At 48.9% G+C, this 15,586-nt stretch overlaps 1 protein-coding gene across 1 annotated transcript; it reads right to left on the bottom strand.

Moving 5' to 3' along the window:
• Window positions 1-113: 113 nt before the first annotated feature.
• On the bottom strand, window positions 114-2,826 carry LOC136474964 (soluble inorganic pyrophosphatase 6, chloroplastic-like). The gene is made up of 5 exons (XM_066472523.1): window positions 2,348-2,826; window positions 1,407-1,507; window positions 1,129-1,310; window positions 489-587; window positions 114-396 (listed from the first exon to the last, which is right to left on the bottom strand). The coding sequence occupies exons 1-5, from the start codon at window positions 2,725-2,727 to the stop codon at window positions 304-306; spliced, it is 855 nt and encodes a 284-aa protein (XP_066328620.1). The 5' UTR covers window positions 2,728-2,826; the 3' UTR covers window positions 114-303.
• Window positions 2,827-15,586: the final 12,760 nt, after the last annotated feature.

The following is a 15,586-nucleotide window of genomic DNA, read 5'->3' as shown; positions in this document are numbered from 1 at the left end:
ACACAAGGCACGGTGTGGAAAGACTAGCTTAACGACCTCAAACTGCTTTTGGTCAGTTCAATAGTGTTCCAACTTCATAAATTACACGTTTCTGTGTTTGGAAAACATGACCATTACTTAAGAAACATTCCTTGCCCTTCTGATAAGCTCGCACCAGAATCATTATTCTTCCGACAAGATTATTTTTGTTAAACAGTTCGTAAAAAGGTTTGGAATGCAAATGAAGAAGCATGGTGACAGCATACAAAACGATATGCCTATGAAAGCAGTTCAAAGAATGTGGTGGCTTCCCATGGGCCAAGATTAGGCTAACGAGAGCTCTCCAGCGGGAGTATTCCTCTTTACCAATTTCTCCCATGATTCGTTGGTCTCTTCAATGACCTTCAGGGCATATTCCTAGTTCAGACAAACACGGATACCATATTATTATTATTGCAAGAACAACCTCTGTGCTTCAGGCTAACTGAAGAAGCTGCGTTCAGGCTTACCTTGCTTGCGGGCTTGTTGCCGAGACCAAATCTGTTGGCAGGCTTTCCATCAGGTATCTTGTAGTCTCTGAACCAGTCTCTGATGGCAGTCAGTGTCCCCTGAATAGATATTACAAAATGGTCAAGACAAATCTAAGAGAAACTGGACATGGACTGCAAATGCAGCATTGCAGTGCGGACTGTCATTGAACTCAATACATATAAGCCTCACAACAACGCATAAAAACAGGGACAAGCTGATTAGAGTCTGATCATTATAGGGGGTAGCATTTATCTCTTTTCCAGTGACATGAATGCAAAGTAAGTCCGCTACCAATTATTACTTTCAGATTCTTCAGCTGAAGCCCAAAAACTAAAAACAGAAAGCAGTAGTGAGTAACAGCATAATATGAAGGCATCCAAGTACCATGAACGGAAACACAAGTATGCTCTACATTATTTGCTTTTGAAATCTTCAACTGACATGAAATTTAAAGAAATGCTTAGTAACAACAATGAAACTTTTTTCTCAAGAAAAAAAAGAAGCAATAACAGTGACATAACATTGAGGCATGCCCCACTTCCCACCAGGGAGATCAGCAAATAGATATTGAAGGAGAACAAGGACAAGCGTAAAAGAGGACAGGAACCACAGTCATACCGGAAAATGCTTCTCAACATCATCCACGTCATTCACAAGAGATGCTTTCGGGTCATCCAAAGAAATGGCCACAATTTTCCAGTCAAGCTCCCCCTCATCAATCATTGCTAAAGCTGCCAATGGTTTAACCTTAAGAACATCCCCGATATTGGCACGTCTTTCACCTATCTCAACAACATCAACTGGAAAAGAAAACCACAGAAAAGAAAGATTTATTGAAAGTGAAGGTAATATGAAAACCATGTTTGTCAAAGGTAACAGATAAAAATGTTCATTACCAGGATCATTATCCCCAAATGCTCCTTCAACATCAGAATTTGCAGAAGTCGGGTCCTCCCATGTTTGAGGAAGTAACCCATAGTTCCAATTAATGTTGTACCTGATGCAACAAGTAATGTCAAAGAAAGCTGTGCAAAAATGTGTCGTGAGGCCAATAACAGTGTAAACTCAATTGCACTGCAAACAAGTATGTAAGTTTCACAGATGAAGCATGACAACTTAAATGAAGGAACAATCCATGAATATTGTATTATCCCAAATTAAGGGATCAAGTCAAAGCATAACAGAACGGCGTTAGGCTGTCTTAGTTGAGAACAACTTCCCTATGTTCATTTCATCAATGTATCATAACGAATCATAAGTTTCTAGCATGATTACAACTACCATCGTCCTTAGGGCTTGTTTTGATGCACACCAATCCACCACAACACACATAGGCTCTAAACAGCAAAATTTTGTTTTGACAGAGGTAAACCCGGCTTTTATAGAAAGCGAAGTGTTTACAAAGTTCAAAAACGAAAAAGGCAAAGAAAACGGCTGGGGTTACCAGCTTACAGCAGAGTCAAGGCCACCACGCGCACCAAAACAACCTCTAGGAACCAAACCGGCCCAGCACAAGCCAACAGACAAAACAGACAGACCCCAACAAAAGCAGCCTTAACCTGAGCTACAAACAGTACTGACCTATAATATACCCCGTTCAGAATCCATCAGATGGGATAAAGGGAGCGAAAACCTTAAAAATGCCATGTTTTCAACTATACGACACCATTCAGTGGAATCAGTTAGTTGGCCTACAATCATGACTCAATTCACGCCCAAATGGAAGATACGATACCTTTCTAATAAACAGAAAAAAGGAACAAGTCTAAAACCGCACATTTCTTATCCAATTTTCCTGTTTTTTTTACAACAAATTTCCTGGTTTGATAGTCCTTACGGGTAGTATCGAAGGTTGCCCTTCTTGGTGTCCTGCTTGATGGGCGTGAAGGCCTCGTCGGTGGCGACCTCCATCTTGGCGCTGCTCTCCTTGGGGATCTCGACGACGAAGTGGAACACCCCGTCCCCGGCGCGCAGCGGGACGTCGTGCCACGGCGACACCTTCCGGCCCCCGCCGTCGACGAGGAACACGCGGTAGTCAAGTGTCTCGGGCTGGCCCTGCGCCTTGGGCAGGAGGTCGGCGGTCTTTAGGAGCGCGGTGGTGGTGAGCCCCCGCTGGCGCTGGAACCGCACGGCGGTGGGGCGGCGGCTGATGCGGCTGCGGAGGCCCGCGCCCGCTAGGAGCGTGAAGCGGGTCGCCGCCGTGGCCGCCGTCGCCATCTGCGCGGGCTACGCGGACCGCCGGAGATGGTGGTGGTGGTGGGGGTAGGCAGAGGCGTTGGAAAAGGAGGAGGCGGCGGCGGGGGTCACTGGTAGTGGGGGCTGCGGATGACGAGGCCAAGGATTTCAGGATTTGGCTTACGGGTCTGGTTCGCGGCTCGCGCGTACAGTGGCTAGCTGATCAGGTGGGCCCGCGCTTCTGTGGTAACAGTAGGCGTAGCACAGCAGGAAGCCAGGCACGCCGCACGCTTGCATACCCGGAGATTCGGGAGTGTTGAGTAGGCCGGGTCAGGCCAGATCGGGCTAGGCAAGTCATCCAAGTTGATTTTTTTTTTATTTTTAACACTTTTTTAAACTAATTTTAAATCTAACACTGTTTTAATTTTTTTTACAAAACTAACATTTTTAGCTGCGTCTATTTTTCTGGCGCGGCGAAACGCCTGTGCCGCGCTATGCATGGTGGCGCGGCGAGAGAGATGACGTGGCGATAACCGGGGCGCTGACCGGTGACGTGGTAGGGTCTGCCGCGCCACCGATTTTGGCGCGGTAGTGACGTGCCCTGATTGGTGTCGCGGCAGAGCCGGCTAAAAGGGCCGCGGCCCAGTCCCGCCTGCCTGTCGTGCCCGCCGTGCCTTCGCGCCCGCCGCGCCTGCCCGCCGCCGCGCGTGGCCGCCGCCTCGCCTGCCCGCTGTGCCTGCCGCCGGCAGCGCCAGTCCGTCGCTTGTAACAACCCAAAAATCCACACACCAAAAATCACAACTACAAATTTTTTCTTAAAAACCCCCATGTGATGATGAGTGACATTGTAGGAGCCAACCCTAAGTGTTGCATTAGAAGTAACCCAACTAGACAATTTCATGAGCATGACATGCCATTTGTTATCATGATTATTTAAATACTGACTAATGAAACATAGCATACATTGTCAACTTAAATAGAGATTTGGATTTTCATTTGTTTTATGTAATGTCTAACAACACCTTTAAAGAAATAAACCTTAAAGTAATTATTAGTCAAGACCAAGAATAATTGTATACAAAATAGTAAATAAAGTTCCTAATATATATAAATAAAAGTGTTGTGGACCATACATCTAATAATCCAATGGATGAGGTACACCAGCCTTGAACTCAAAAATTCCAAAAACCAAATTTGAATTCAAATGAATAAGAAGGAAAATAAAAAGAAAACAGAAAAAGAAAAGGAAGAAGAAGGCCTCGCAGGCTGGCTCAGGCCTGCTCGGCCCAGCTTGCGCGCGCGGCAGCCGCCCAGCCCAGCTCACGCGGCCAGCCCAGCAAACCGGCCCAGGATGCCGCTCACGTCCGCGCGCCCGTCAGCCCCGCCAGCTGCCGCTGCCACTTGGCCCCGCACGTCAGCCGCGCGTTGCTCACCCGCGCGCCCCTTTCTCTTCGCCCGCAGTCGCTGCCAACGGACCCCACCCGTCAGCGTTCCCCTGTTCATCTTCTCCACGCCATGCTCAACCGCCAGCCGACCGGAGGCTGACAGCGATGGTAGAGCGGGCCAGGGGGTCACGCCCAGGCCATGGTGAAAGCTCTAGTTTGGTTTTGGTAAATTGATGAAACCCTAAGTGCTAACCTAGTTCATCAAGTGATCATGAGATAGGTAGCACACTTCAAGTAGAGAAGCAAATGAAGATCATAACATGACAATGGTGATAGCATGGAGATGATCAAGGGCTTAAACTTGAAGAGAAGAAAGAGAAAAACAAAAAGCTCAAGGCAAAGGTATAACTTGTAGGAGCTATTTTGTTTTGGTGATCAAGACACTTAGAGAGTGTGATCACATTTAGGTTTGATAGCCGTACTATTAAGAGGGGTGAAACTCGTATCGGAATGCGGTTATCAAAGTGCCACTAGATGCTCTAACTCATTGCATATGCATTTAGGATCTAGTGGAGTGCTAACACCCTTGATAATATTTGTGAAGATATGCTACCACATGTGCACAAGGTGTTTGTAGGGTTGAGATGGGTTTCGGGAAAATGAAATGTCTATTTTCTATTACGCCGGATGCAAAATTCTTGGTGGTTGGCACACTTGAGCAAAGGTGAAGAAGTAAGAGTTGAAATGGAGTTGATCGAAATGATGCTGGCGTCGGTCTACTGACCGGACGCTGGGTCACTCAGCGACCGGACGCTGAAAGGCTACGTCCGGTCGAGCTGTCAGACGGCACAGTGGCTAGGGTTGAGCACCGGACACTGGCTGCGTCCGGTCAAGGTGGACCGGACGCGTCCGGTCGAAAAAACATGCCTCGGGGAGCTTACTGGAAACGACCGGACGCTGGGGCTTCAGCGTCCGGTCAGTTTTATCGGAGCGTCCGGTCAGCTTCGTAGCCGTTGGAATCTGACGAACATCATTTGAAGGCGATGACACGTGGCGTCCATCGGGCGACCGGACGCTGAGGGCCAGCGTCCGGTCAGTATGACCGGAGCGTCCGGTCAGAGCGCGTTTTGCCCAGTGAAGGGGTATAACGGCTCTATTTGATTGGGGCTCTATTTATAGCCCCATGGCCGGCTCAAGGGATAACTCTTGCACATTTTTCATTGACATAGCAACCTTGTGAGCCTAGCTAAAGGACTCCCACTCATCTACATCATTGACTCATCATCATAGTGAGATTGGGAGTGATCCAAGTGCATTGCTTGAGTGATTGCATCTAGAGGCACTTAGTGATTGTGTTTCGCTGCAGATTTCGCTTGTTACTCTTGGTGGTTGCCACCACCTAGATGGCTTGGAGCAGCGAGGATCGTCGAGCGGAGGTGGTGATTGTCTCTGGCTCCGATCGTGGTGATTGTGAGGGGTTCTTGACCTTTCCCCGGCGGAGCGCCAAAAGGTACTCTAGTAAATTGCTTGTGGCTTGTGTGATCCTTATCTTGTGTTGGTTGTGTGGCACCCTATTGAGGGTTTGGCGAGTGATGCCAATCAGCGCGTGAACCTCCAAGTGAGTAAATCGCCACAACGAGGACTAGCTTGCCGGCAAGCAAGTGAACCTCGGTAAAAATCATTGTGTTCATCATTTGATTCCGAGGTGATTGGTCATCATTGTTATTCATCTTCGTGATTGATTGGTTCATTCATCTACACGGCGGTATAACCCTCTTGATCACTCTCTTTACTTTACCGCAAACTAGTTGACAAGCTCTTTAGTGTAGCTAGTTGTGAGAGCTTGCATGCTTGGTTGGTGTGGCTCTTTAGTTAGCCTTTGAGAGTACAATAACATAGGGTAGTGTCATTGCTCTTGTGTGAATTGACACTATCTAAACTAGAATTGTGGTAGGTGGCTTGTATTTTGAGTAGGCTAGCGCAACACTCGCTTCGCCTCATAATTGTCTAACCATTTGGTTAAGTGTTGTTGTAGAAATTTTTATTAGGCTATTCACCCCCCCTCTAGCCATTAGGACCTTTCACATGGCCTTGCCCCCCCTTGGCGCCGCATCCACGCAAACTCCGCGCCAACCACCCACGCCCCGTGATGCCGCTCGATGCGCTCGGCGCAATCCCCAGCCGTCCGCCTTTGGAGCTCGGAGCTCTGGCTATAAAGCCACAGCCTCGGTTGCCCTAGCGTTCGTCCCATCACCCGCCCCCACTTGGTGGCCATCCACTGCGCACCCAAACCAAGAGAGGAGGGAGAAAGGGGAAGGAGAGGGGGAAGCGCCGAAGCCGCTGCGGGGGAGGAGGTCATCGGAGCCAAAGACGACGCCGTCGTCTTCATCACTAACGTGGGCAACGCGGCACTGCACGGCTTCTAGAGCTGCACGGCAGCAACTCTCCACCGCGTCACCATCCAATCTTCCACACCACCAACGGTGAGCCTCCCGGTCTCCCCCTTGCCACCATCGGACATCACCTTGTCAGCCATGGCGCTCCACCCCAGGAGCACGAAGGCTAGGGCCGTCTCCGGTCCGTGGGAACACATGTACCCACGCGCACACCCGTGACCACACCGTGACCACCCCACCAGAACCCCGTAGCGCACCCGCGTGCCTCGTCGTCATCTTCATGATCACCGTGGTCGCTGGGGAGCCCCTAACGGCCACCTTGAAGCCGAAGCCCTGCCTTGAGCCCTGGATGCCTTCGACGTGCACCCACGGATCCGCTGAAGCCCCTGTCTGCCCAGTCGAGCCACCGGAGAGCCTGCAAATGCGACCTCGCCACCGGCGAGCACTGCCGAGCCATCGTTCACCGTGGCCAGCGCCTTGGTGAGCCCCGACCGCCACCTAGACCCCACCATCGTAGTCGTCGTAGCCTGGGGAAGCCTTTCCCCTCCCCAATTAGACACCAACACCGCCACGGAGGCTCACCAGCAAGCTCGCCTCTGGCAGGAGCACCACCGCGGGAGAAACAGGGGAACACCCCCCTCGCTGGCCACCCGTGCATGAACCCGGTGCACGTGAACCATAGATAGAGAAGAGAGGGGTGGACGCAGCTCACCGGAAGAAGACGCGGTCCACCGTAGACCGGCGCATCTATCCACCATGGACCGTGAGCCGTGGACCATGGCCCAGTGGAGGCGCGTCACAGCATGCCACGTGTCTGGCCTGGCCCAGCCCAGACCGGCCCAACCCGAAGCCCGTTTGAGACCTGACCGTATTGACTGTTGACTGGTCAATGTTGACCATTGACCTGGCCCCACATGTCAGTGACACGGACACTCTGGACCCACACGTCAAGCGCTGACGTCATGCGGACGTCACACGGGACCGACATGTCAGAAGCCCACAGCTAGGGTGACGTCATGCTGACATCACGATGACATCATCTGCTGACGTCAGCAGCCAGGCCCCACATGTCAGTGACCCTGACCGATGACCATTGACCATTGACCGTTGACCCACCGTTGACTTTGACCGGACCCACCTGTCAGTGACCTAATAGCCTCTGGCCCCACCTGTCAGAACTGACGACGTTGATGATGTCATGCTGACGTCATGCTGGCGTCAGCTGGGCCCCACCTGTCAGTACTAGAACCGTGACGAAGACGTCATGTTGACGTTGCTGACGTTAGCATGCCATGTGGACCAGCCACAGCGTGACACGTGTCAGCTCAGGATTAATTCAGCCCTTTTCCATTTTCAGAAATGATTTAAACTTCGGAAATTCATAACTAATTCATACGAGCTCAGAAAAATATGAAACCAGGACCAAAATTCATCTAAAATCGAGCTCTACGCAATGAACCCATGTTTGAGTGCATTTGGCTCTTTTGAATTTCCATTGCTTCTTTGTGCTATTCTATAGACGTCGCTAACGCGACTATAATGCGATCATTGCAGACTCGGAGGAGAACCTGACGGATGAGGATCGTGAGTACAACGAGGAATACAGAGACGACTACACTGAAGGTGCCACATCCCACCCAATCTCGTAGTACCTATTACGCATGGCTAATATAGAACTGCTATTACTTTACTTTATTATTGTAATCACACTGTGATAGGACTTGCATGATAGTATGTTGTCTTGATGACCTTTACCTTGACGCAACCTTACCCCTGCTCACCCTGCTATTAGGTTAGACACACGCTTGCTACTATAATGCTTATTACTTCTACTACGCTTGTACTACATTGATGCATGGTGGAAACTGGTGTTAACTGGGCCATGGGGAGAGTGTTGCGTATGTGACTTGGGTGCGTGGAGGGTGAGGGTTGTGTCGACCAAGTTGGAGTATATGATGAGCCTAGGGCAAGTCTTGCAGTGTGGTGCTACCTGGGCACCCCTGGAATGGATACCTGTGGTGGGTAAATGGTATATGAGGTGGTCCTGGGTGTGAACCTGTGATGGGAGGAGCCCGGGATGGAGGTGTTGTGGTGGCACAGTAAATGGAAACCCTGATGAAGACATTCTGGTTTGGTCATCCTTAAGGACTTACTAGTACTCAGATTCACCGGGAAGCCTTACGTACCACTCGCCCTATATGGTGCAGGACGGCCGAACTACTTGGTAGGATATTGCCACTACTGCTAGGTTGATAGCGGACAGTGTAAGGAGGTACGGGGCACGGAGGATTTCCCCCACACCCTTCCAAGACTTCATGGAGACCTTGTGGACCCAGCTCATGACTCACAGTTTTAGCCACCCTAGACTAGACTTGGGGTGTACCAGGGCTGAATGGTAGAGTGGCATTATCCTAGGCTAGCAAGCGGCCAAAATAAGCCCAGTTGACGACGGTCAGCGAGGAAGACAGATCTTGTGGTTATGTAAAACCTCTGCAGAGTGTATGGTTGATCGATCGATACATGTGCCGACTTGTCGGCTATGGACCTTTCCTGGGTTTCGCTTAAACTAGATAGAGAGATGAGTCCTTCTTTTCTCCCCCCTGGAAGTGAGTGTTCGGTCATAGCCAGGGGCTACGGGCCTTGAGACAGTGCCGAGAGGGAGTTGGCCTATTGACTGAGCAATGGTATGGTATGGTATGGTATGGTGATGGTGTGGAGATGGTGGTATGTCGATCCCCGGGATCGAAACCTGGCTCTAGAATGGGAATGGGTGGAATATGTGTGGGAATGGTGTTAAAACTTGACTATACTGTTATATACTTGATATGCTAAAATACATAGGAAACCCCAGCCTTATAGGTTCCTTTTGACTATATCCAACTTGCATCCAATTTCCACAAAGCAATGCTCATAGGGTTGGGAGTGGCCAGTACAAATCATACTAATAAATTTTGGCATACAGGTTCTGCTGAGGAGTATAGCTCTGAGGAGTTTGATGGTTGAGGGGTTCGTGCCTACGCTCGAGTTTGGCGATCTTATCTTCAAGCTGTTCTGAATGAATGCTACTTTTGATTTCGCCAATGCGGCGATGTAATAATTTATATAATTCCGCACTATTTGTACTCTGATATTATCGTTGTATGGATGTGATATTCGACTGGAATTTGGGTAATATGATCTACCACGGTCTTATTACACTTCAACTCTGTGGATTTCCCTTCACGGAAATTAGGGTTGTTTCAGTTGGTATCAGAGCCATACTTGACCATAGGACGAAACCCTTAGAAATGGACGATAGAATAGGACGTGAACAGCCCTTCTTTCGGTTATATACCGACCCTACATTTACTTTTATGCAAGGCTTATCTATTAATGACCTGTTAACACATGTTCCTTAAAACATGCAGATGGCAACGAACGTCGACTGGCCGCCTCTAGGACCGCTACCTCTGGACCATGCCAAGCTTACCTTCGACTTACGTGAGCTCGGGGGTTTTGCACAGACCCTCTGCCGAGTTCTCGTCACATTAGGTGTCCCCAACGAGCTTGTCAAGGTCACCTGCACCGGGAAGCCAGCTCAGGAAGGAGGAATCGAAGGACCGATTGTCACCTCAGTCGAGTTCCCAGCTAGCACTACCTTACCTTCTGTCCCAGCTTCCACCGAGTTGACTATAGAGGACACCGTCGAGGAGGGACTGTGAGCTATCTCGCACAAGGCACTTCGCAGAATGATGAGGGACCACTACAAGCACTTGAAGACGACAGAGTTCCGTCTACTTCCCCAGGCCCTCGACCTCAGCCTTACCCCTAGTGAGCAGAGTTTCGCAGTCGGCAGAGTTATCCTTGCCGAGGAGGACAGATGCCTTCGCGTCTCAGCTATCCACCTGCTGGAGCAGGACAGGTACGTGACCTAGCTAGAGCAGAGGAGACGTCAGGACCAGGCCCTCCAGTGGGAGTACTAGGAGCGAGACTCGCAGAGAGCACAGGAGCGAGCTAGTCTACTTGAGACAGTTGCCAAGCTACAGGACGAGCTCAACTGCCGTGAAGAAATCCACAGAGCCGAGGTCGACGACTTACAGGACAAAGTCGCCGACCTAGGCAACATGAACTGCTACCTCGACAGTAAGGTCTTGGAGTTGCAGAGAGAGTTGGATGACAAGAAGGCCGAGTTCAACCGCAGAGGAGACAGAGAGAGATCCAAGGGGATTGACATGCTGAAGATCCAGTCTCGAAACAAGACCATGACTCAAGATCTAGAAGAGTTCAGAAAGAAGGTCATTCGCAACCAGGGTCACCTAATCGAGGCACTCAGGCAGAACGAGTACCTACAGGACAAGTGTGAGAGGACTCGATAGGCCTGGCAGAAGTCTGATAGGAAGCGCCTCAGGGAGATGAAGGGTATGTGGGATCAGCTACCCAAGGAGATTCATAGCAAGATGAAGCCTAGGATAGAGGAGTTTGAGTTAGCCCTGACTCACCTCAACCTAGACGCCTGCCCTACCCTACCTGGAGCCAAGCCTACTAAGGAGCTCACCGAGGCCTTAAAGTACGTGTCCCAACTTCACAAGTCTGATGAGGAGATCGAGATCGAGAACAGTCGTATCCCAGCTACGGTGTACGAGTTAGAGTAGATGACCCTACGTGGTCATGAGTCATGTCAGTAGCTTCCATAAGTTGTACCCCATGATATACCCCTTATGAGATGTATTATGAGACACTATGTGTAGCTACTGGAGATGATGCTATGTACTAAAACCCATGTAATGAATGTTTCGGATCTTATTGCATCTTTATGAATCTTATTGCTTCTTTGTAATGAGTGTTGGATAGCATAACTGTTTTTCTTTAAATCATCAAAATCATGTAATCATATGAAATTATAAGCACTAATGGCACAAGCGCTAAAATTCTCTATGATCCGTGTTGCAGATGCCGAACCGCCGTTCTAATCGCCTAATGAATCGAGGACGTGCGCCCACCCCTGAACCAGTTGAACCCAATGGGGGACGTGGTGGCAACAACCGTGGCCGTGGCCGTGGACGTGGACGTGGAGGGATACCCTTCCACCTAGAGAATACTCCACCGCCTGAGGAGAACATTCCTCCACCACCACCACCGAACCTGGCAGAAGTGATGGCACAGCAGACCCAGCTTCTTGCAGCTCTTGTTGAAGGAGCAAACCGTCACTAGGGAGGTCAGCAGAATGACTTCCAAAGGAAGCTGGAGGGATTCCTAAAGCTAAGGCCACCTACCTATGATGGCACCGACCCTGACCCACTTGTAGCCGATGACTGGCTCAAGGAAATGGAGAAGAAGCTTGACCTCACTACTTTCACCGATGATGAGTGTGTTGGAGCTGCCACACACCAGCTCACAGGTGTAGCACACGCCTGGTGGGATAGTTTCACTGATTCCCATGAGGACCCTACCAACATCTTATGGGATGAGTTCGCCGAAGCATTCACTGAGTATCACATTCCCAAGGGTGTCATAGAGGCCAAAGCTGAGGAGTTCCGCAACATCAAGATGGGAAAGGATAGGGTGACTGAGTACACCACTCATTTCACCAATCTTCTTCGCTATGCACCTTCCTATGTTGTGAACTCTGAGAAGGAGAAGCTGTACTATTACCGCAAGGGTCTTAACCTGCACATCAAGCTAAAGTTTGGCGGTATTGAGAGTAACACATTGCGTGCTCTGGTGGATCGCTGCATCCAGATTGAGAAGGACCGTGCTAAAGCTGGAGAAGAGTATAGGGAGAGGAAGCGTAAGCCTGAGGAGTCTCTCTGTGGTCGTGATCGTAAGAGGTTCCGTAGAGATGCACCATCCAGGGAACGCTCTCGCCACAACAGGGATGACAACCCTGGATCGAGTAGGGGAAGTGGAGGCTACACCACCAAATACACCCGCCCTGCTCAGGATCGTTACACTCGGGACCGTTATGCTCAGGACTGCAACACTCAGGACCGTTTCAACCGTCCCCGCTCAGTGAATGAACGCCCAGCACAGAACCGCTCTGCACCAAGCACTAGAAACTAGAAGGCACCCATGCCAACCCCTACAGGCGGTACGCCTTTCACCTGCTTTGCTTGTGGCCAACCGGGTCACAAAGCCGCTGAGTGCCCACAGAACTCAACTGCTCAGAAATCTCAGTTCAAGGGATCTGCTACCCGTGGTTGTCTCAACCATCTGGACGCCGAGGAAGCACAGGCTGCCCCTGATGTTGTGTACGGTATGTTTTTAGTTAATGGCAATACTGCATCAGTTCTATTTGACTCTGGAGCAACTTGTTCATACATATCAGCCAAGTTTGCACGAGAGCATGACCTGCCTATAACCCCATGTGAAAAGCCTATCATCACTAGTTCACCATTAGGAGACCTAAAATGCACCCACATCTGTAAGGGAGTGAGTCTTACCATTGAGGGTCTTGTCTTTAAAGCCGACCTAACCCTTTTACCTTCCACTAGCCTAGATGTCATCCTAGGTATGGATTGGTTAACTATTCACCAAGGTATCATATCATGTTCACCTAGATATGTCCAAGTGACCCACCCATCAGGCCAAGTCATTAGATGTGAACCCCAGTCTAGAAAGTCCACCTCTATCCTATGTGCCCTTAAAGCAAGTTCAGAATCATAAAAAGAGGAGAAGACATTTCATGATGTGCCAGTAGTCAGAGACTATCCCAATGTATTCCCTGAAGAATTACTGGGTATGCCACCAGACCGTTATGTAGAGTTCATCTTTGATCTGTTGCCGGGAACGGGACCCATTGCCAAGAGACCCTATCGCATGTCAGTTGATGAACTGGCTGAGCTCAAGAAACAGCTTGATGAGCTCATCTCAAAGGGATATATCAGACCCAGTGCTTCACCCTGGGGATCCCCTGTTCTGTTTGTCAAGAAGGACGACTCAATGAGAATGTGCATTGATTACCGGAACTTGAACGCAGTCACCATCAAGAACAAGTACCCCCTGCCAAGAATTGATGATCTGCTTGATCAGCTTCGAGGTGCCAAGTATTTCTCCGAGATTGATCTCAGATCTGGCTATCATTAGATGAAGATTCAAGAAAGTGATATCCCGAAGACAACTTTTGTGACTAGGTATGGGCAGTTTGAGTTCACTGTGGTGTCCTTTGGACTCATGAATGCTCCCGCATACTTCATGAACATGATGAATAAGGTTTTCATGGATGAACTGGATAAGTTCATGGTGGTATTCATTGATGACATCCTTGTCTATTCACCCACCGCTGAAGAACATGAACATCATATGAGAACTGTGCTCGAGAAATTAGCCCAACATCAGCTCTACGCAAAGTTCAGCAAATGTGAGTTTTGGCTACAGGAAGTTGCCTTCCTAGGCCATGTACTATTAGCTGAAGGTGTCGCAGTTGACCCAGCCAAGATTGAAGCTATGAAAGTGTGGGATCAACCCCGTAATGTGACATAAGTCAGAAGTTTCTTGGGATTGGCTGGATATTATCGCCGATTCATTGAGAATTTCTCCAAGATAGCCCGTCCAATGACCAACCTTTTGAAGAAGACCAAGGAGTTTGAATGGATGCTCGAGTGCGAACAAAGCTTCCAGGAATTGAAACAGAAGCTTACCACAACTCCTGTGCTAGCATTGCCTGATATCGGCAAAGGTTTCGTGGTCTATTGTGATGCATCCCGTCAAGGACTTGGGTGTGTACTGATGCAAGATGGAAAAGTAATAGCATATGCGTCCCAATAGTTGAAAGAACATGAGAACCGTTACCCAACTCATGATCTTGAGTTAGCAACAGTTATGCATGCCTTGAAGATCTAGAGGCACTACTTGATAGGCAACAAGTGTGATATCTACACGGATCACAAGAGCTTGAAGTACTTTTTCACTCAAGAAGATTTGAATATGAGCAACGCCGTTGGCTAGAGTTGATCAAGGACTATGACCTAGAAATTCACTATCATCCGGGAAAAGCTAATGTAGTCGCAGATGCTCTCAGTCGCAAGAGCTACTGTCACACTTTGATCACTGAATCCGTACCACCTGAGCTCAAGGAAGAGATTGATGATTTCCAACTTGAGATACTACCGCACGACTTGTTGAATGAGCTCCGCATACAGTATGATCTCATAGAACGCATCCATCAAGCTCAGAAAGATTGTGAAGAAATCGAATATCTCCGTGGTCTGATGAAACTAGGCTATAAGACCAACCACCATGAAGATGAACAAGGAACCATCTGGTTCAAGAACAGAATCTGTGTTCCATCTGACCCAGTGCTACAAGAGGAAATTCTATCAGAAGCTCACGATTCTAAGTACTGTATCCACCCTGGAGGTTCAAAAATGTATCAAGATTTGAAGAAACACTTTTGGTGGAAAGGCATGAAGACAGACATTGCAGGACATGTGGCACGATGTGACACCTGTAATAGAGTCAAGGCTGAACATCAAAGGCCTGCAGGTTTGCTAAAGCCTCTTGACGTTCCCAAGTGGAAGTGGGAGAGCATATCCATGGATTTCATAGTTGGATTGCCCCGTTCACAGAAAGGCAATGATTTCATCTGGGTGATTGTTGATCGCTTGACCAAGATTGCTCACTTTGTACCAGTAAAGACCAAGACTAATGCTGAAAAATTAGTAGATCTATATATTGAGCATATTCTCAGACTACATGGAGCTCCCTCTAGTATTGTATCTGATCGTGGTCCTCAATTTGTGTCCCGATTCTGGGAAGCTCTACACAAGTCCATTGGAACCAAACTTGATTTCAGTACCGCTTACCACCCACAGACAGATGGACAGACAGAACGAGTAAATCAGATCTTAGAAGACATGCTTCACGCTACTGTACTGAACTATGGCTCTGATTGGGAGAAATGCTTACCCTATGCTGAGTTCTCTTACAACAACAGCTACCAAGCCAGTATTAAGATGTCACCATTTGAAGCTCTGTATGGCAAACCATGTAAGACACCTCTGATGTGGTCCTGACCGGGAGAAAGATCATTCTTTGACTCCGCCAAGATTCAAGATGCCGAAGAAGGAGTTGCTCAAGTGAAGGAGAACTTGAGAATTGCTCAAAGTCGATACAAGAGCTATGCTGACAAAAGGAGAAGAGAAC

This window comes from Miscanthus floridulus, chromosome 8 (genome assembly GCF_019320115.1).
Source record: "Miscanthus floridulus cultivar M001 chromosome 8, ASM1932011v1, whole genome shotgun sequence".
NCBI classification, from domain to species: domain Eukaryota; kingdom Viridiplantae; phylum Streptophyta; class Magnoliopsida; order Poales; family Poaceae; genus Miscanthus; species Miscanthus floridulus.
The sequence above is the reverse complement of the archived record's forward strand: the minus strand, read 5'-3'. Positions and strand labels throughout refer to the sequence as shown.

Bases quoted from the DNA above. Each gene is read 5' to 3' on its own strand.
- LOC136474964 (XM_066472523.1), bottom strand. From the start codon at position 2,727: ATGGCGACGGCGGCCACGGCGGCGACCCGCTTCACGCTCCTAGCGGGC. The intron at 1,311-1,406 runs GTAATGAACATT...TTTCTTTTCCAG, and splicing joins ATTTGGGGATAATGATCCTG to TTGATGTTGTTGAGATAGGT. The intron at 397-488 runs GTAAGCCTGAAC...TGTCTGAACTAG, and splicing joins GCAACAAGCCCGCAAGCAAG to GAATATGCCCTGAAGGTCAT.